General features: G+C 40.2%; 1 protein-coding gene across 11 annotated transcripts in view; it reads right to left on the bottom strand.

Moving 5' to 3' along the window:
* Znf148 (zinc finger protein 148) overlaps positions 1-21,498 on the bottom strand; it is a 124,853-nt gene that overhangs the window by 16,501 nt on the left and 86,854 nt on the right. For all 11 annotated transcript variants that reach the window (XM_050159798.1, XM_050159795.1, XM_050159792.1 and 8 more), the window contains 2 exons: positions 18,647-18,770; positions 17,308-17,391 (listed from right to left, as the gene is read on the bottom strand). In XM_050159798.1, coding sequence (XP_050015755.1) covers positions 17,308-17,391; positions 18,647-18,770 — 208 coding nt within the window. The remainder of the gene's footprint in view (positions 1-17,307; positions 17,392-18,646; positions 18,771-21,498) is intronic.

Genomic DNA, 21,498 nt, shown 5'->3' with positions numbered 1-21,498 from the left:
GTTACTGGGAATTGAACTCAGGACCTTTGGAAGAACAGGCAATGCTCTTAACCACTGAGCCATCTCTCCAGCCCCCTTAGGTATGTTCTTACTCAGATGCTGAGCAACACATGAACACGACTATGATGGCATACTGTCTCTCTCTCCCTCCCTCCATCTCTCTTACAAGTAAGAGCCTTGCTATACTGTACAGTCTGGCTTTAAACTCTCAACCTCTAGAGTGCTGGGATTACAACTGTGTGCCACCAAACCAAGCTATATACTAAGTATATACGCTAGTACAAGGCCCTAAGCTTATTAACACTAAATAATTTATAACTGTAATTTAATTTTGCTACTGTTATGAATTGTAATGTAAATATCTGATGTGCAGGGTATCTGATATGCCAACAAGCACAGGTTGAGAACCTCTAGTTTATAGCTCCAGACACTTTCAGTTCACTTTCTGTTTCCTCGTCTGGCTGCCTGCTGCTATGCCTCCACTCTTACTATGAACTCTCTCTCAGGAACCATGAGCATCTTCCCTAAGTTTCTTTTAGTCACGGTATTTCATTCCAGTAACAGAAACTAGTGCACCTCCTCTCAAAAAAAAAAAAAAGACCACACACCCCAAAAGAGTGCTGAGCTGCCTACTGCAGCATCTACCAAAGGAGTCTTTCTCCTTCAAAGCTCATAAAAGAGAGCGAGTCAGTTTAAATCTAGACTACGTTATTACAAGTCCAAGATTATAGTTTTCCAAACTGCGTATTCCTTGCTATTTCTATCTTACTCTCCTTTTTTCTTTTAAACTTTTTATAGACACGCAAAGCTTACCGTGGCTGAAATTATCACACAGCTGTATTAGTATGTGCCCACCTCATTTTGCATATGTACACACAGCTATTGCACAGGGCAGCTGGTTCTCTCTTCAACTGTATAGGCCAGGTATCAGCAAGCTCTTTTACACACTAAGCCATCTAACTAGACAGACCCTCATTTGTTTCTATTCTTATTCTTAGATTCTGTCTCCTCTATAGCCTGCACCTTGTCTCCCTCTTTTTTCACTCTATAGTCTCTGGTTAGTGATTAGCAAGCCACTTTAGCCAGGCAGTGGTGGCGCACGCCTTTAATCCCAGCACTTGGGAGGCAGAGGCAGGCTGATCTCTGTGAGTTCAGGGCCAGCCTGGTCTACAGAGCAAGTTCCAGGGCAGTGAGGGCTACATAGTGAACCCTGTCTGAGGGAGGGAGCTAGAGAGAGAGGACTTTAGAGTTTTTACCTTATTGTTCTTTTGCTTACATATTAATGGCTTCCAAGTTTTTAAGTGTGTTTTTGTGTGTGCATGTTTCTGCATGTGTATGAGTCTCTATGACTTTTCTATTTTTCTCTATTTGTTTCATTTTAATTTGCCTGTTTGTTTTCAAGAGACAAAAAGGTCAGGCATGATGGTTTACAACTTTAATCCTAGCACAGGGCAGACACAGAAAGGCAGATCTCTGTGAGTTTGAGGTCAGCCTGGTCTACTTATCTTTGAGACTTGACTCTGTCTCAAAAGGAGGGTGAGTTAAATAGGTGGTTAGGGAAGGGAAGATCGGAGAAATGGGGGAGGGAAAACTGTGATCAGCATACACTATATGGTAAAAAAAACTATTTCAGTGATTTATAACAGTATTTGGAAACAGAGAGCTCACCAGTATTAAAATAGCACACCTACGACTTGACAGAACTGTTTCTACCGGAGCAAGTGTTCATGATTTGCTACTGACTTTCAGATTAGACAACATGAATGCAGCTCTTTAACTGAGATTACAATGTAATTTCACACACAATTTGGTAACTACTTTATTATAAGTATAGCGTAAATCTTTCTATACAATTACAAAATGGTCATTTTCAAACTTTTCAATGACAATTTTCAATTCAATTGGTTTCTTTTTGTATTTATTTATTCACATATTGTTTTAGATGGAGTCTCGCACTGTGGCTCTGGCTAAAATATGACGTGCAGGCCACGCAAACCTCAAACTTGCAGTGATTCTCCAGCCTCAGCCTCTGAAATGCTGAGATTTCAGAAATGTGCCACCATGTCTGGCCAATTTAAATTCTTTTCAACTCTTCAGCTGGATTTCAATAAATAAATAGATAAATAAATAAATATTAACCAGATTTCTTGAAAATATATGCTATTTAAATGTAAGTAGTTTTTTGTTTGTCTGTTTGTTTCCCAAGACAGGGTTTCTCTGCAGCTTTGGAGCCTGTCCTGGAACTAGCTCTTGTAGACCAGGCTGGACTCGAACTCAGAGGTCCGCCTGCTTCTGCCTCCCAAGTGCTAGGATTAAAGGCATGCGCCACCACCACCCGGCTTAAATGTAAGTTTGTATTACATACTATACATAAAATAATATAAGGAGCTTTTATTTGTTTTGCAGAGGGAGATACACTTGGATTTCATTTATGTTTATTTGTGTAAGGCAGTTAAAGGGTCAAAACAGCACAGTGAAACACAGTGATGCATCCTGTGCTCTGCCTGGTTTATAGGGCTGGGCTTCTGGTATGGCTATGGGCTAATAACATGAAAGCCTAAGCTGGTGGTTTTGCCAGGTCAAGACAAGGGCTGGCATGGGCCTGGTACTGGGCAGGCTGATTCACTGCTAGAAGTCCTGGGACATTCTGCCAAGTGTTCAGAAGATTTCAGCACTAAGGCCATGATTGTAAGGTAGACTACCCAAAGAAGAGGCAGGCCCATCTGTCATCAGGCAGAACAGCGAGACCTAGGAGGTGAGTCACGGTCTTCGTGGGGCAGTACACTTTGCAGAAGCTGCTGTTAGCTGCAGAGCCCAGGCAGTGCTAATACAGTCTTTAGTGGTCATGAGCAAGCCACTGGAGAAGAGCAGTGCTGTACTTTGAGGCTAGTACACTTCAAAGGCCTCATACTCAGGCATGGGTGGTGGGGACAGAGACACTAAACCACCTAAATTACTGGTTTTTGAGATAAATAATAAAACTTAGCTTTTCTTACATGTTCTAATTGTAATAGGAAGAAAAACAAAATCTAGTGTCTATCAGTTTAGACTAACATTTCTATATAGTTCAGAAAATATAGTAATGTAAATTCATCTTTTTTATATCACAGTAAGAAATACAAATGGTATTTGTATGAAATATTAATGGTAAATGATGTTAATGTTACATTATCCAGGAAAAGATTGAATAAAGTTTTTCCCATCAATCTACGGCAGAAAAGGCACTAATTAAGCGATTGATCATCTCAAAACTTGACAGTAAGAAAATAATCCAATTTTCTTTAATGGGAGAGAATCAAACATTTCACTCTTACTACATCAGTGCAGGTAAGAACATGAAAAGATGTTCAACCTTTTAGGTCCTTAGGAAAATTCAAATAAAGAGCACAGGCTGCTGTTGTGTAGAACCTGAGTCTGAGTCCTAGAACCTCCAAAGTGGTTCACAACCACAATCTCAAGGGATCCAGTGCTCTATTCCGGCCTCCACTCGAACCAGGTGAGCATCACATGAAACACTGACATATTTGCAAAACACCCATACACAGAAAACTAAATTAAAACTTAATTTTTAAATTAAAATACCACAATAATACAAAATACAAACCAGAATGGCCAAAACACATAGGACAATGCCAAGGAGGCAGATCAACTGGTGCATGGTGGTACACACCTGTAATCTTAGCTCTAGGCAAAATGAGCTTAAATCCAGCTTGGTCTACACAGTGAGACCCTATCTCAAAACCAAATACGCAAAGCAGAACAAATCAAAAACTCATAAGTTACTATAAAAATGCAAAATGGCAATTATTTTCAAATAGTTTACTAGTTTCTTATAAGATCAAATGTCCTTCTGCTGTATAGACCAGTTATTCCACTACAAGGTATTTTTCAAAAATCAAACACATGTTCACCAAAAAGCTTTATGTAAATTTCTAAATTATTTACTTTATTTCATGTGCATGAATGCATGTTTACATGTTTACCTATGTACCATGTGCCTACCAGATACTTCTGGAAGTCAAAAAAGGGCATCAGATCTCCTGAAACTGGTGTTACAGATGGTTGTGAGCCACCATGTGGGTGCTGAGAACTGAATCTGGGTCCTCTGCAAGAGCAACAAGTGCTCCTAACCACCGAGCCATCTCTCCAGCTAGAGTTGAAAACAACTCTAAATATGCCTCAACAAGTGCTTATATCCATAAAATGGAAAGCAACAAAAAGGAACAAATTACTGATCATCAAAAACACAAAATAGTCTCAAATTTACTATGCTAAGAAAAGTCAGATTTAGGGCTACACACTATACATTTCCATTTAAATAATATTCTGGAAGAGGTAAATCCAACGAGACAGAAAATATACCACCATCAAATGTGATAGAAGAATTTGACAGAACTTCTCCATCAATATACAGTGTGTTTACAAAGATGGATGTGTTCTTCAAAAGATGGACAACTAACACTAAAAATAGCAACATTGTCTGTTATGCAAATCTTGTTAAGTTTGAGCTCAACAACTCCTCTAAAATTAAAACAGCTCTCTATTGGCTGGGTGGTGACACACACCTTTGACTCCAATACTCAGGAGGCAAAGGCAGGAGAATCTCAGAGGTCAAGGCCAGCCTGGTCTACAGATTAAGGTCCAAAACAGCAGGGGGTAAAACAGAGAAACCCTGTCTCAAAAATCCAAATGAATAAATAATAAAAAAAAGCTATGTATAACAATAACTAAGCCCCTTCTATCCATATCTATACAATCACTGATTTGTAAAACACAATAAATCTTCCCAAACTCTACTTCCTCATCACTTATGCTTCTTTCACTCACTGCTTATTAGACGTCAGTAAGTCTCTGCCTCCACAGAACCTGTGACACAGAGATTCTAGCTCCTTTTGCCACCCTGATTTTGCAAACTTTTATGATCTTTACCTACTCTCAATTGTTATCATTCAAAAGAAGCTCATCTTCCAACAAAAGAATTTCAACATATGGATGAAAACATGCAGTGTTAGGAATTTATCTCAATGTCTAAATAACCCAACCTTCTCTATTATACAGTAAGTAGGCAATCAACCAAGAGTGTGTAAGCAGAAATGCTGGGGTTTTATAGAAAGAAGAAATTTTGAAAGCCTATTTAAGAGAAAAAGCCAATAACCCTTTCCTTTAAAAGAAATATGTACAGCTAGACATGTAGCACCAGTCTTGAATCTCAGCACCTGGGAGGCAGAGGCAGGCAAATCTCTGTTGAGATTGAATGAGTTCCATGATAGTTAGATCTAGATAGTAAAACTCTGTCTCAATACAAGTTTCAATGTATTTTTAAAAAAAATAAAACCACATTATAAATATGGCTTTGAAGGGTCATACACTCTCTTTCCCAACTACCGAGCTCTGTTGCATGCTACGTAGTGAAGAAGTAGACACAGACAACATGGATTTCATAACATAAGCACAGCTCTGTTTGTTACAGTAACAGATGGTGAGATGGTCACTGATGAATATAGATCTGTTCCAGACGAGTGAACCACAAAAAACATTCATAGTGGGCATTCAGACCTCAGTGTTAAATCCTCACTCCTGGGGCCACTGAGATGGCTGAGTAGACAAAGATGCTTGCTGCCAAGCCTGATAACCTGAATTTGACACTCATGATGGAAAGAACCAACTCACAGAAGTTGTCCTCCACACATGAGCTGTAGCAAGCACATACTGTTCTTGTCCTCTTACAAAATAAATAAAAACATAAAAACAAAATACCAGTAAAGTAAATCAACCCTAATTTGGCATAGTTTTTTTTATTCCAAGTCAAATGAAGAGAAATACATGATTATATTTAACTAAAATTAAAGTTCAGTCAAATAAGTACTATGAACAAGAGAGGTGGTGGTGCGAGAGAGACTAGGAAGATAGCTCTTAGTAGCAGAGCACAGGGTCATGAGTTCAATCCCTGAGACCCTAGACACACAATAGAAAGTCTTATAAGAACTGGTTGTTCTTCCAGAGGACCCACACAGGTTCAATTCACAGCACCCACATGTGGGCTCATATCCATCTATTACTCCAGTTCCAGATAATCTGGTGCCCTCTTTTGGCCTCCTCAGTAACCAGGCCTGCAAGTAGTAAAAAGATATATATGCAGGCAAAAATATTAATATACATAAAAAGATAATAAAAACATTTTAAAAGGGCAATGGACATGGATACAAGCAAGGGAGTAGCTCTGATAAATGACAGAATTTAGATGAAGACAGTGAACATTTATGAAAAATGATGAGGGAGGGCTATAATTAGCTTCAGCTGTCAATCTGACACTTGGGAAAAGGGAACCTGCTTCCAGACTGGCCTGTGGTGCATTTCCTTAATTGCTAATTGGTATGGAAGGACTCAGTCCACTATGGGTAGTGCCAAACCTTGGCAGTGCTCTTTAAGAAAGGCATCTGAGCAGTCAGGAGAAGCAAGTAAAGCTTCAGATCCTGTTGCCGGGAGCTTCCCCTCAGTCACAGCACTTTACCTATAAGACAGGCTATTTGCCTTCTGGGTTGTCCAAGTGTCTAATCCCAGCAATAGAACAGCAAACTGGAACACAGATGGTTACTAGAGAGTCAGGTACTGCTGTGAAGGGCCTGACCGTGATGTTTCCTTGGATGATAATGGAAGCACTTGGAACTCAGGAGAGGAAAAGCCATTGAGGGCTCAGAACTCTGTGGGCTGTTCTGTGGGAGCTCAGAAAACTTCTAAGAGGCAGGCAAAGAAGGCTTGGCTTTTGCCCTTTAGAAGGAAGCAAAAGTTATCAGGTCATTTGTTTAATTTTGAATAAAGAACCTAGTTTCTAGTCAAAGGGGCTGAAGAATCAGAAGAGAGCAGCACCACTGAAGTGAAGCCTGTGCCTCACTGCGACAGTGATGCAGGTCAGCTGTGAGTAACAGGAGAGAAGCGGCACTGCAGCAAAGTCTTCTGGGGAAGTATTCCTCGAGGCTGAATACAGATGCTCTAGTCCAGATGGGCCACCCAGGACCAAAGCACGTGCATTTTGGTTCTGACTGCATGAAAGTCACAGTATTGAAGGGTCCCTGGAAAGCTGCAGCTTGGTCAGAAGAAAAGCCAAGATGTCACTGGTGGAAGTGCAGCCTCAGTAAATGGCAGAACCATGGGATAACCGACGACAACAGCAGCAGGACTGGAGCCCACCGAACAAGCTATGTATGCTGAAGACGGCATAACCACAGAGGTGGGACTATTCAGTCCCTCTGGGGTCGAGAAGACCATGAGTAAGTCCCAAATGTCAGACACCATTTACATTTGGATTTTGGTTTTGCTTTGATATGAATTTAACTGTGTCACAGTTCTTCCCTCCTAGAATAAGAAAATTTATCATAGAATATCACAGTTAGCTTCAGTTCTCCATGTGACAAATTCAAACAAGGGAACCTCAACTGAGAGACTGTATGCATCAGATAGGCTTTTGAGCATGTCCTTAGGGCATTTTATTAATTGCTAATTTATGTAGAAGGCCCAATCCACTGTGGGTGGTTTCACTGCTGGACAGGTAGACAGAAGTTGTTTAAGGGAGAGGAATTAGGAAGCCAAGAGGAGCAAGCCAGTAAGCAACCTTTTTCCTCCATGGTCTCTGCTTCAGTTCCTGTCTTGAGTTGTTTGTGCCTTGGCTTGATGGTAGACTGTAATTTATATGCTGGAAAAAAAGCCCATTTCCTCACCCAAGCTGCTTTTGGTCAGTGTTTTATCACAGCAACAAAACAATTAGAAAAGAGGCAGTCCCAGTAGAGAAAAGGACTCTTACAGCCCAAGTACTACAGTGTGGGCAAACATGACAGGACAGAGTGCCAGCAAGTGGGAACCACAGACAGTGGAGTTTAGCAACCCTCAGTGTAAGGAGGGACCATGAGTGCAACCAAATAAATGACGGGGGCCTGACGTAGGGGAGCACACCTTTAATGTCCCAAGATCTGTGAGGTAGAAGCAAGTGGATCTCCTGAGCTCAAATGCCTGCCTTGTCTACAGTTTCAGGCCAGCTGGAGGTACACAGTGAGATGCTGTCTCAATAAAACATATGAACGAATGAACGAACAAACGAATGAATGAATGTAGACAAGAATATCAACAAAGCAGAGGCCTAAGAACCGAGAGAGGAAGAAGAGAACTGAGATAGCATATTTTTCCCATAAAGACTGGACAGTAAATAGATTAGATTTGCTGATCCAAGGAGTAATCAAAGATACTGCATGCATAATGTCAAGACTGAGGACCTGAATTCAATTCCTATAATTCACATGGTGGAAGGAGAGAACCCACTTACGAGGGCTGCCCTCTAAACCTCCATGGTATACACACGCACGCACACACATGTATAAATAAATAAAAGTAAAAAAAAAAACTCCCACTAAAGCTTTATCACTTCCAAAACATCAAAGCGCTATACAGTAGGAAAGTCAGGATCACAGCCAGTGATAGCTAAGTCACCAGAGCAAATAAATCTCATTGCTTTCATTCCTATAAGTGTTCCACAGGCAGTACTCACAGATAACACAATGAAAAGCCGAACTTTAAATAGTTCCCATTGCCCAAGCTTTGTATCAGTATACCAAACACTTTTCTCTGCTCTGTGTAGATATTTTTCCCACTGTCAGTTATAACAAAACTTGGTATACTCGCTTCAGGTTAGACCTGAAAATAATCTTAAAAGAAAAAAAAAGCCTTAATGAGATTCAACTCAATACAGCATTCACTCACTTAACGTATGTGACTATATTTAAAAATATTCTTGCCTACGTTCCAGAGAGGCGGAGTCTTCAGACACTGAAGCTCAGCACTGACTTCTTGCAGAAAGACCACCAGCAACCCTGGTACAATGTAAGATGGTCTTGGTGTTTGCCTCCAGGTTCTGAGCACAGCTCCCAAATTCCTTATGTCTTCCGGACTGGCTGTAATCATTCACCATCTTTTGTCCCCGAATTCTGACAGAGTGCCTGAAATCTCTCCAACTTCCTCAACAATGGAAGTGGAAGAGTCTTTTGTTACTGAAGCAGAGCTCTTAAATCCCTGGGAATTTCCTGGGCCAGAAAAGCCTCTTTTGTTTTACTGAGTTGACTCTTGATGGGACCCTAGACAGCTTCAAGGTGAAGCTGTGCATCAAAAAAGATGAGGCCTTAATTAATCTTTTTCATCATTAATCGATTTTCATCATACTTTCCCTAACCTCTCTTGAGAAGCCCTTACATGCATTACACTCAGAGCGCCTCTAGTGATCAATGCACAGAGGAGAGTGTGTACTCCAACTCTGGACCCTTCCAGACTCACGCCACATCTTTCTGCTCATCCATATCCTTTACAACACAGTAGTGAATACAAGTAAAGGGCTTTTCTAACTTCTATGAATTATAAAACTGAAGTATAGAGTCATGGGAGCCTTCAGTTTACTTAAAATTACATCCGAAAAGAGGGTGGTTTTGTTCAGGCCCTTTTGTGGAATTGCATTCCAGCTCAAGTACTGGCAGAACTGCATCCAATTATAGGGCTCCAATGGTGGCCTAGGAGTTAGAAAATTGGTTGTTGGAAGTATGGGTGTGAGGAACCATTTTTTTTTTTTTGGTAGTGCTAGGTACTGACCCTAAGATCAAGCTTCTGCTAGACAAATACCGCACCACTACTGAGCTATATCCGCAGCCCTATCCCACACACTTGGTATCTGAAGCATCACTAGGTAGAAACAGATGATAATAACTGATGTCATCTACTGACTTATCAAGAGCTAAGGAAAACCATTAACTCCTTGGCTATTTTCACTGTTAGTGCTGGGGACCACGGTCAGGCCTTGCTCACTGCTAACTTTCCATGCTGGATTTCACAGGAAAATCAGTTTAAAAGATAAGCTTGCTGAAACGAGGTGGGTGGGGGTTTGGAAATCACTGCCCTCCTAGGCTTAGACTTCACTTCCTTCGGATTAAACTGTTAATTCATGTCTGTTGTTCTTCCTTTCCAGTGCTGTCCATGTCCATTTCAGTCACCTCTGAACAAGACTTTAGTCAAAAGGGAAGGAAAGCTAAACTCTCGCCAAAAATAAATACAAGGGCAAAACAAATAAGATATTTTCTAACACTCAAATGTGGGCTGAAATGGTGAAATTAAAGTATTTTTAGAAAATAAAAGAAACTTGGCAGAGATAATATGCAAAGACTGTCAAAGAATTCAGAGCAGTAGGAATAACCTTACAGGAACTCTCATTTACTCAACGATGCTACGCTCTCTTCCTCACCAGGATTATGTACAAATTAGACAATGTAAATTTTTTTGGTAAAAAAAAAAATCAAATAAAATACATGAATTTTAAGGCAAAGTGTTATTATAAAAACTTCACTGACAAACAGGAAGTCTCTGTCAGCCAATCTAAACATCTACAAATCTATTTAGGTCATGAATGCTGATGACTTACTTAATCCAGGCTTTGACACAGTAAAACAACAGCTATGAGAAAGGTAACTTCAAATATGGAAGTCTGAGAGGTCTCCAAACATCTGCGCTCAAGGGGGAGAAGCGCGTATCATACAGACACTGGTCTCTAGAGCTGCTGCTGTCAGAATTGTACCGACAGTGGTCTCTAGAGCTGCTGCTGTCAGGATTGTACCGACAGTGGTCTCTAGAGCCGCTGCTATAGTCAGAATCATACTGATAGACACTGGTCTCTAGAGCTGCTGCTGTGGTCAGAAGTGACTACAAAACACGTGCTATTTATTAAATCTGAGAAATTTGCACAGCTTTTTTTTTTTCTGAAAATGGGGGCTTTCAATACCACTCAAACATGGCAAAGATCTAAGCTCCTAATCTAAGTGATCTAAGCTCTAATATCACTTTGCTTTCCTGTTTTGCTATAATGACCTGTGGTTTCTAAGCCTTTTCTAATTTTCAAACTGAGGCAATATTACACCTCTGAGGTTTAGCAACGTTGTCTTATTGTTTTGAAAGAAATATTTCTGTGTGTCTAAAGATAAATATGGTTAACTCATTTCCAACTATCCGAATAAATTACAAGGAAAATCTTAAATATTAAAATCTCATGTTAGTTACAAACAACAAAATACCCCCTATAGCATCATAATTTCCACTGTTCTTCTAACATAGTAATTCAATGCTCCATGCTTTATAACACAGAAGAAAACCAATATTTAATAACCTAACATCAAGATTAGCCAATATAACTCTAAAATCAATCTTTCTTATCTTCTCATCTCTCCTCTACCCACTAATCATTTACACCCTTTCTCCATCCTGTCTGCCTCCGTTCACTCCATCCTGGATACAATCTGCTCCACAGACTTCATTTTAGGCAAGCACACCCAATTACCCATAGGCTATAAGCCAGATGCAGGAGTGCCAGTGTTCTTGAATGAACAAAAATAAGCCTTTATTGTTAGAAGCAAAAGTTGCCAATTCAAATTTTCCTTTGAGCTTGATGTACCCTTTCAATAGCAACTGGTTAACAGCATGAACTCAGAAGAGCTGGCTGATGTCATTAACCACTGCATATATTAGAGCAAATGACTAACATTGTCTTAAAACTTAGGTTTCTTTATTTGTAAAACAGGAATACCCTTTGTTGCCGAGGACTGCTTTGAGGATAGGATGAGATAATGTCCCCAATACAGCAACTGTGGGCTACTGGATTCATTTTCCTGTACCCCATAAAACCGGGTATGCTAGCACGTTTCCAAGACCGGGACTCTACAGGCGGAGGCAGGAAGATCAGAATTTTAAGGTCCTCATTGACTACATGGTGCACATGAGGCCTGTATAGGCTACATGAGACACATGGTTGGAGTGGGTGCTGCTTGGTGTAGGTTTGTGTGTGGGAAGCCTGCTAGGTACTGATGTGGGATTTACCTCTGTAGGCTGTGATTACCATTAAGGAATAAAGAAATTGCTTTGGGCCTATTGATAGGGCAGAACTTAGGTAGGTGGGCAAAACTAAACGGAATGCTAGGAGGAAGAAGGAAGAGTGGGAGAGACTCCATGGAGCCTCCAGAGACTTTGCTGGTAGGTCACAGCCTCATGGTGATATACAGATTAATAGAAACGGGTCAAATTAGGATGTAAGAGTTAGCCAATAATAGCTACAGTTAATGGGCCAAGCAGTAATTTAATTAATTCAGTTTCTGTGTGATTATTTCTGTTCTGGGTGGCCGGGATGAATAAGCAAGCCTTCCTCCTACAAGGTACTGTTAGAACTGCAGGTGCACCTGGGCAGGACAGGCAGGTGAGGGGCTCAGACTACCAAGGGCATTGTTAGAAAGTGTGTGCACAGCCCAAGCTAAGTGACGGCTTACCTTCCTAAGCTGCTCCCTAGGCTTGGGTGTCGTACCAGTTTCTCCCAAGCCACTGGTAAGTTCTGTTACTCTGTTTTTGTTACAGGGTCTCACACAGCCCAGCTACTTACCATGCTTGTTAATGTCATCGTCAAGAAGTGGATCAACATTTTTCAATGTTTCTTAAATATTTTTGTTTGTTTTGTTTATAAAGAGTATCTTCAGACTGGCCTTGAACTTACTGTAGAGTTAAGGCCGGCTTTGAATTCCTGCTTCTGACTCCACCTCCCAAGTGATAGGATCAGAGGTGTGTCATCACATCTACTTACTGTATTCATTAAAAAATATGTGCAAGAATACCCCAATTTTAAAATATACATTACATTTATTTATTTATTTGGGGTGTACCACATACACCACAGCAAATGTGTGGTCAGAGGACACCCTATGGAAAATCAGTCTGTGCCCCCCTCCCACACACACACACCATGTAGGTCCCAGGGACGGAACACTGTGAGGCTTGGCTCACAGTAGTTGCCTTAACCCACTCGAGCCAGCTCACCAGCCCCGGAAATAACAAACCTAGTCAATAAAGATAATTCTCAATAATTAGACTTTTTTTCAAAAATTTTGTAATTTCGGGAAATGGGAGGCGGGGAGGAGGTGGAAATCTTTTTTTTCAATAAAAAATTATATTTAAAAAAAATTTGTAATTTGGAAGGGGGTATTTATATCAACTTCCCTATAAACAGACATGGCTTCATGCAATTTTTACTGAAATAAACTGCTACCACTATAAAAGGTAGCCATACTTTGCTAAAACTGAATATCAGAAGAAATATTCTGTAACTTACTAAAGAAATTTAGAAAATATTAAAAACTGTTACGTAAGATTCCTACTCTCCCATCCCTGCTCTCCACGGTGAACAGACTGGACTGTCTTGAGAAGACCACAGTCGTCACACACTTTTCCACCCTGTTCTACAGATTCTGTGTGAAAGCAAAGGAAAAGGCACCTTACAAAAAGTAAAGCCAGCAGGGACAGGACAGTGGCAGTATCATGGAAGCATATGCCCAAGCAGGAGTTCCAAATCACCAAGGAAAACTCATATCATAAGCTTTCAGGGTTCTAGTCTAGAAGGACCAAAATTTCTGGGATTAGTTTCTAGCTGACAAAGTATTTTCCCCTTGCTGAGCAGACAAGCCGGTATTAGAAATAGGCTTACATGACAACCAGTCCAGGGCAGGTTAAATGTCTGAAATAGAAAAGCAAATCCAGCTATGGTCTTGGCTTTTAAGAGTCCCAGAAAATATCGAAGTGTTTGTCAAATCAGCCAAGCCAGTAACATTTTTATTCATGTTGCAAATGGAGAAATGGGAGAGAATGGGAAAGGCAGTGAGGGAACAGGAGGAGCAATGTAAGGAGGCTACCAGGATGCCAAAGGGGGCAAAGAAGGAGGAGTCTCCAAAGGCCGATGCTTCAGAACCAGACTTGGTGGCATATGCCTTTAATTCCAGCACTCTGGAGGCAGAGGTAAGTGAATCTTTGAGTTCAAGTCCAGTCTGGTCTACAAAACACAAACTGAGTTCCAGGACAGCCAGGGCTATACAGAGAAACCCTGTCTCCGCAAACAAATAAAAACTGACGGTTCACTTCATTGCACGACCTCACATCAGCTGACTTCAGGTAACTCATCCCTTGATCAACATTTAAAGCACATAAGCATATGTCATAGTTTTTGTAAACTTGACACAAACCTAAACATAACTGGTGAGAAGGAATCTCACCTGAGGACCTACCTCCATTAAACTGGCCTGTGGGCACTTCCTTGATGGCTGAGCCTGGAGGGTTTAGCCCACTGTGGGCAGTGCCACCCTTGGGCAGGTGTGGGCTGTATAGAAAGTGGCTGAACAAGCCAGAGGAAACAAGCCAGTAAACATTATTCCTTCACGGTCTCTGCATTGGTTCCTGACTCCAGGTTTCTGCCTTAAGCTACTGGCCTAACCTCCCTTGATGAGGGCCTGTAACCTATAAAGTTCAGTAAACTTATTCCTCCCCAAGCCACTTTTGGTCATGGTGTTTATTACAGCCAACAGAAAGCAGAGTAGAACATTAGAGCATAAAGTATTTTTCTTATGAATTCCAAAATAGGCAATCTGATTTGAAGACAAAAGTATTTTTCTGTCTTTAAATGTTTTTTAAACATTTAAACTAACTAAAGAAGGGAAATTGATTCCCCTTTTATTAATTCCTGATAGGAAATGTGATGGGGGACTGGCAAAGGGAAAGATAATGAAACAAAGCAGAGTCTTCAGAAGAAACTTCTGGAGCTGGAGATGGCTCAGTGGATGTTTGCAAGGCAAGCCTGGAATCCTCAGTTCAAACTCCCCAAACCACACAAAAGCCAGAGGCAGCAGTGTACTCCTGTAATTCCTGTCCTCCTACGGGAGGGGGAACAATAGTCTGGAACACAAAGCACAGCAGAAATAAAAGAGAGCCGCCTAAAAACAAGATGGAACACAAGAAAGCAACTCTGGAAAGTTGTTCTCTAATGTCTAGGTATGTAATGTAGCACACATGTGGAGAGAGAAAGAAAGAGAGAGGGAGGGAGGAGGAAAGTGGGAGGGAGAAGGGAGGGGGGAGGGAGAAGGGAGGGGGGTAGGGAGAGCTCTGAGCAGGAATCCTAGTGACTCTGCCTTGTTGTGATTCCTCTGGAGTTCTTATGTTCTTCTAAGCTGTTTTTGTAACATGAGGACTCTGGCCTTTGCTTTCCATTCCTTTCAGATGTTACTAAGCATACAGAGAAGCTAAGTCATAACTGGCTAAGTGACAGGAAGAAAAACTCAAAAAGCCCAAAGCTGTATTTCTATTTCCTGGCTCATTTTGCTAAGTGATTGCATCTTGGTCTCTAGTGACAGAGCCTGAGCTGTAGTCTGGGCAACATCATTTACTAGACTGTAGAAAGTTAAGGAAGTCCTCAGTTTCTCTTCACGTCCTAATACATTTCTGATTGACAAAATGGGGATGCTAATACCCCTGCCTTTCAACTCATGTGAGGACTAAATGATGGCACCTGATACTTAGTAAATTCTCAATGAACGACTCATCATACTCACATCCAAATGCCCCCAGCATAGCACAAGCGTTTTCAATCAGTAAGTCTGACTTAGTTGTAATAGTCAATGTAACACACTTTAGAATGATCTGGTTGGTCTGTGAGCCTGTCTGTGGGGGAACTGTCTTAATTCCATTAACTGCTGTGGTAAGACCCAGCCTAAAGTGAGGCTCTCCATTCGTGAGGACCCTAGAGAAGAGTGTGAACCAGGACACATGCACTCGTTCTCTCGCTGCCTTGTCTTGCCTCTGAAGGCTGCAGCCTGGAACTGTAAGCTAGAATAAATGGTTTTCCCCCTAGGCTGTTCTGTCAGGAGTAAAACTAGGACAGGACAGAGCTACTACATACATGTGACTAGGGCCTTAAGAGTTCACCGCTGTGAATATGTCAAGTGACATAAGAATAAACAAGTCTCATTTTTCAGATTCCATTCATCCATTCATTCATACACACAGATTTTTAACTTGGCCTCAATGGCTTTTCTAAGGCTTTCCCTGAGTAACTACAACAGTTAATTGTTATGCTTATTTATATGTCTCGTATCTCCAAAACAAAAGAAAACAGAAGGCCCTTCCATACAGTCTGTGTATACCTAGTACCTGAAACACATTGGAGGATCAATCACTAGCTGAATAAATAAATCATCAAAATCTAACAAACACATGAAAATATTTAAGTACTTTCACTTTTTATCTGATGGTTTTATTAATGCATTGAAATTTCAATTTAACTAGTAAGTCACATAAAAATCTGCACACTTTCTTTACTGTATATATGAAAGTGATGTTTACTTAGTGATATACAAAACAGTTATTTTAAAGAGTAGAACATCCAACCAGGCATGATAATACAGTACTCAGGAGGCTGAGGCATAAGGACAGACTTGAGATCCAGCCATCTTAGACACAGAGTAAGACCCTGTCTCAAAATGAAACTACGAATGCAGACAGACATGCGCACAGTTGGCACTGCGCTGCAGCACAACAGCCACTTCAGGCTTCTTTCTGGCAGCAACAGAGATGCAGGGAAGTTACTGACATTGAAGGCTGTTTCTACCGGGCAGAGTGTGTCAAAGGACCCCAGTTCACAAATTCTGTATGCACTGTGAAACTACATCAAAATGACATTGGGGCAGGTACTTAACTGAGCAGTACTCCAGAGATATCTAAAGAGCTTAACCTCTTCACTGTTAGTGTACCTTCATCATCATTCTCAACTCCATTCAAACATAAAACTCTACAGACATACCAACTTTGCGCTGCGCACACTCTCTCTAGTCCCCCAAAAACTTTTAATCCGTTCCAAAGAAACATCTTTTACAATGCTTAGGGATATCAAAGGAGAAAAGCCAACAATCTACCAAATCAAGTCACTTATAAAACTTGGTTTTACATTTATTAAAAAAAATACACTTGCTTTAAAATAAGACTTAAAATTTAAACATGTAAACTAAAAAGTAATCTTCCAAAATACTTGTTTGTAAATCATTAACACTGATGGAGACACTGGCAGCTGTCACTTTCTTGATACAGAAAGCCATATAAAGGGCAACATACAGTGTTCCAAACCATTCAACTGTCCACAAGCTAATTGGTATGAGTGATAATTTTACTTAGCTCAAGAAACAGTTATTTCAGGAACGTTTTCTCCTTATATGTAATTTACGTTATTATGAAACTATTTCAAAGGAATTCATTGGGACAGAACATTGAAGCCTAGATAACAATACTGCTTTACCAAGAGAGAAAAGGGGCAGCCGAAATTTATGGTTTTAAGCAAAAAGAATGACTAGGGTGGTAAAGGTCATGAGCCTTATTGGGCACCTTCCCTCCCTCCATCTGATGTGATGCCAACCATCTTAGGGAGGACACACTCACCGGTATGGATCTTCTCGTGTCTCTGAAGCAGGTACTTCTGAATGAAACGCATGTCACACTGACTACATTGAAACGGTTTTTCGCCTTAAAATAATTTGACATCCATACATTAGTTAATGAATAAAACAACATTTTAAGTCACTACTTCTGAGGATAAGTCTTAGAAGCCCAAATTTTGAAAAATTCTAAAACACCATAAGATTTAAAAAAAATTTTTTTTTCATTAACAGTTCTATTTTCTCTCAAAAATTTCCTACAGGATTTAAATTTTTACATTCCACAATCATACAAAAATAAAACCTGATTTACATCCTTCTAATAAAAAAAGAGAATCTAGTAAGAAAGAAAATGAAAGGCATACACAAGTTAAGAAAGCATTCTCTAGGACACCTCAGGTGTTGGCGTTATCTCCTCTTCCTTATCTGCAGTCAAGCCTGCCCTGTTCTCCAGGACTGACCATCTCATCCCTCTTTGCCATTTTACCTATTTTCTTCACAGAGTTCACAAGTGTATAAACACCCTTGAGAGAAACCCATGCTTGGAAACTCCCTCTCTGCTGGAGCCCGCTTCATCCCAGAGTGCTGGAGGTCTGTCCCACCAGGAAGCCTTGCTTCAGTGCTGCAATGCTCCTTGACAACCTCCCGCCACACCTTACAAGAGCAGTCTCAAGTCTCAAATGCCTTCCCACCCACTGTGGCCAGACCTTCACAGAGGTGATTCCTGGTGTTTGCTCCACAGCGAACCTTCCCCACACCCTCTGTCCTCTGAGGGCAGGGCACTCCTAACAGCCTCCTTGCATCTCCTTTCCTTTGGCTTCTGGCCATCACTGCACTGTCCTGGTCCTTCTACTCTCCCTCCCTGCCCTCTCCTTTACCCACCAAGTCATCTAACATTTCCAGCAGCTTCTCCAAAGGTGTGGAATCAATCTATTTCTATTTTCAATCAGTTCTATTTTCAACAATTTCAGAATTTTTAACTTCTACTTTTGTTAGCTATCATTTCTAATATCTGACTTCCTGTGCTGGTCATACACCTGGCACAGAAAGAGGAGGGTGACAGGTTCTTAATACATTCTTAAGCAGTTTCTCTATTTAAATAGAGTGCTTTAAGGCAAGTAAGTACCCAATTAAGACTATTAAATGTGTATGTATGTATATATATATATGCTAATTATCTTCTCATTTTAAGTCTTTCTTGCTTTCCTCCTGATAGTCTGTATACAAATTCTGATTGACAATGCCAAGTTAGCTAGGTTCTTAAGACTGGATGATATTTATAGGAAGATAAAAATAACAATGATAATAATTTTAATGGCCACAAGCCCACTTTTGTTCAATACCTGTATGAATGAAGACATGTCTCTGTAAGTGATAGTTCGTTCTAAAGGCAGCATTGCAGTGCTCACAAACGTGAGATTTAGGGGTTTTCAAACCAAGTGATCCATCCTCATTTATTGTAAGGATCTAGTTTAAAAAAAAAAAAGGCAAAAACAAAAGAAAGTTTTTAAAATGTAAATAAATACTATGTTTTAAAAGGACAGTATAAGCAATGATCACTGGAGCTTGTAAATTCTTCAGAAATAATCTGGAAAAGATTAGAATAGCAGCACCTTTAATGCAGGAAAGTACGGTGTACTTAGATTGGGTAAAGGCAGTATGAACCCTGAAGCACTCGCCACCTCCGTGGTCATGCTGATGGCCACCAGAGCTCGAGTGTTCCCATAAGGAGCTGCTAGAATAAGCACATTTGATTTTCAATTTCAAATTCTCTGGTATGCAGAGAGAAAAGTCAGGTATCAATCAATTACTGAGAATAACTAAAGCACAGAAAACCAATACAACTTAATTCTATGTGACTGTAAACATAGAAATTCTATCTACTTGAATAAAATAAACATCAGGATTTGTTCAACACAAAAAGGTTCAGAACCCATAGCATAATTTTTTTCCCCGTAGCATAATTTTTTTATACAAAAGGACACTATCTAGCGAGACAGCATCTAGCCATATTATCTATCTAAATATAGTGCCCACATGTATATATGAATATGTTTATTTGTATATGTTTAATAACTACATATTAAAAAGGATGATGAACTGAGCACATAAAATAATGGATAGACTGTACTGACTTAAAACATTTTTTGAGTCAGGTAAGAGTTTACCTGTTATTATTTTCTTATTTTTTAGAAATGAGAAAATGAAGTTTCCCAGTACTTTGTCTCATCTAGCACCTCTAAGATACTGTAGAGCTAGCACTGCTGAACATGTCCTAAAACACTCATCAGATAAACCAGTGGGAAGACAGGAGAAAAGAAACCAGCTTAACCATCCTGAGTATCTTACAATTAAGAACACTGTGAGTATGGGCTAGACAGTTACCAATAAAAGCTCACCTTCAATCTCGTGAATTCTACCTTACCAACAACTTACTCGGTGTGAGCATTTTATCTGTCAGACACATAGCAGAGTGATAAGAAAAAGGGATTCCTTTTATCCTTATTGAGGAGAGAGGAAAGATGGCAGAATATGATGTGAAGAAGCATAGAAAACTAAAAGAGAATGTCAGATGTCTTGGAGATGAGGAGCCTGAAGCAGGACAGAGAGTCCAAGGGCTACATAGCAAGAACTGTATGAGGCCGAAAAGAGGGAAAGACAGGACCAGATGAGGAGGCATGAGCCAGAGCTGGGCAACAACCTGGGAGGTGAAAGCCTACTGAAAGTAAGCTAAGACTGGTGGCGCACTAACCAGCAGCACTCAAATGCCGATGCGAGCAGATCTCTCTGAGTCCAAGGCCAGCCTGGTCTTCACAGAGAGTTCCAGAACATCCAGGGCTATGTAGAGGGACCCGTGTTACAACTCAACACTTCGCCTCTAACACACAGAAGGGAGGCAAGGAGGGAGGCAGGCAGGCAACAGATTGCCTAACATAGGAAAGAGAGATCTGGACAGCATCTTAAGAAAATACAAAGGACTGTGGAAACTGACTAGGGCCTATAAACACACAACTACGATCCCTTCTTCAACCTAGAAAAGAGAAGTAGTAAAGGAAAAATGACTTTAATCTTTGGAGTATCTTTTTACTTTAAATTCAGGGAGACAGTTCAGCCTATACTACATGCAAATCAATGATAATTAGTATGCAAATTATACAGGATATTTGGGTTCTGGGCAAATTGCCAACATGGTCAACAATGCTTCAAGTCTATGCACCCAACACATAGAAGGGACACATTTGGCAGAAGATTGGAAGTGGGTGTCACAGCTTCCTGAACAGACAGTGAGAATAAAAGTCTGATTTCTGGTCAGTCAGGTTTCAATTTTTTTTCAGTTCCTCTAAGTCACATAATAATAATGTAAATTAACATTGTACAAAAAGAAAATACACAAACCCTCTTAAAATAGGATTCAAATATGCAAAAAAAAGATGCTAAGTATTACATATAATAAATAAGATGATAATACCAGGCTTTCTGCTTTTCACATAGGTTGATAAAAATAAGATCTGAGTGCCAAAAGCCATAGCAGTTCAATGGCTTTCTACAGCATAGCAACGGGGAGAAAAGGTCTTGTAGGCAGAGCTCTGGCCTATGCTGCATTCTGACAAGCGGAGAGAACCCTTCGCGGACAGTTGGGAGTTCTGGGTAATTATTTTCAGCACTGGAAGTCATCATGCTATCTTCATTCAAGTCTTTATTCAAGGTAGAATTATACAGATGAAACAGACACCACTATTATGGCAAACACACTAAGACCAATCCATCATATTTATAAGTTCAAGTACAAATATCAAATTCTCAGACATTTTAAATTAAATTTTCTTTTCCTTTGTGAGGCCAGTTTAACAAATATTTTTGTTTACAGGGTTAGAGTAAAATCCACCTTGCCACAAACAAGCATCAATGGCTTTTCCTATTTGCAATCTGTTTGAAATGTATCCACACAAACTTACCTGTTTCACTCACTGCTATAATCCCAATATCCAAACGTGGAGTTTGGGGCACAGTGGATTCTGCACCTATCACTGACAGAGTTAGCTGTCTGCTACCCATACCAAATAGCCCTCACAACTTAATACTTCATTCTTTAAACAAAACAAAAAGTTTTCTAAAAATGTACTTGTCCATCTAGTGGCCTTCAGATCATCCACTGACTAGGTACCATAGAAGGGAGAGCATTCCAAGACAAAGT

This window comes from Alexandromys fortis, unplaced genomic scaffold (genome assembly GCF_014885135.2).
Source record: "Alexandromys fortis isolate MF-2015 unplaced genomic scaffold, M_Fortis_MF-2015_v1.1 scaffold_119, whole genome shotgun sequence".
Lineage (NCBI taxonomy): Eukaryota > Metazoa > Chordata > Mammalia > Rodentia > Cricetidae > Alexandromys > Alexandromys fortis.
This window is presented reverse-complemented; position numbering and strand designations above follow the sequence as displayed.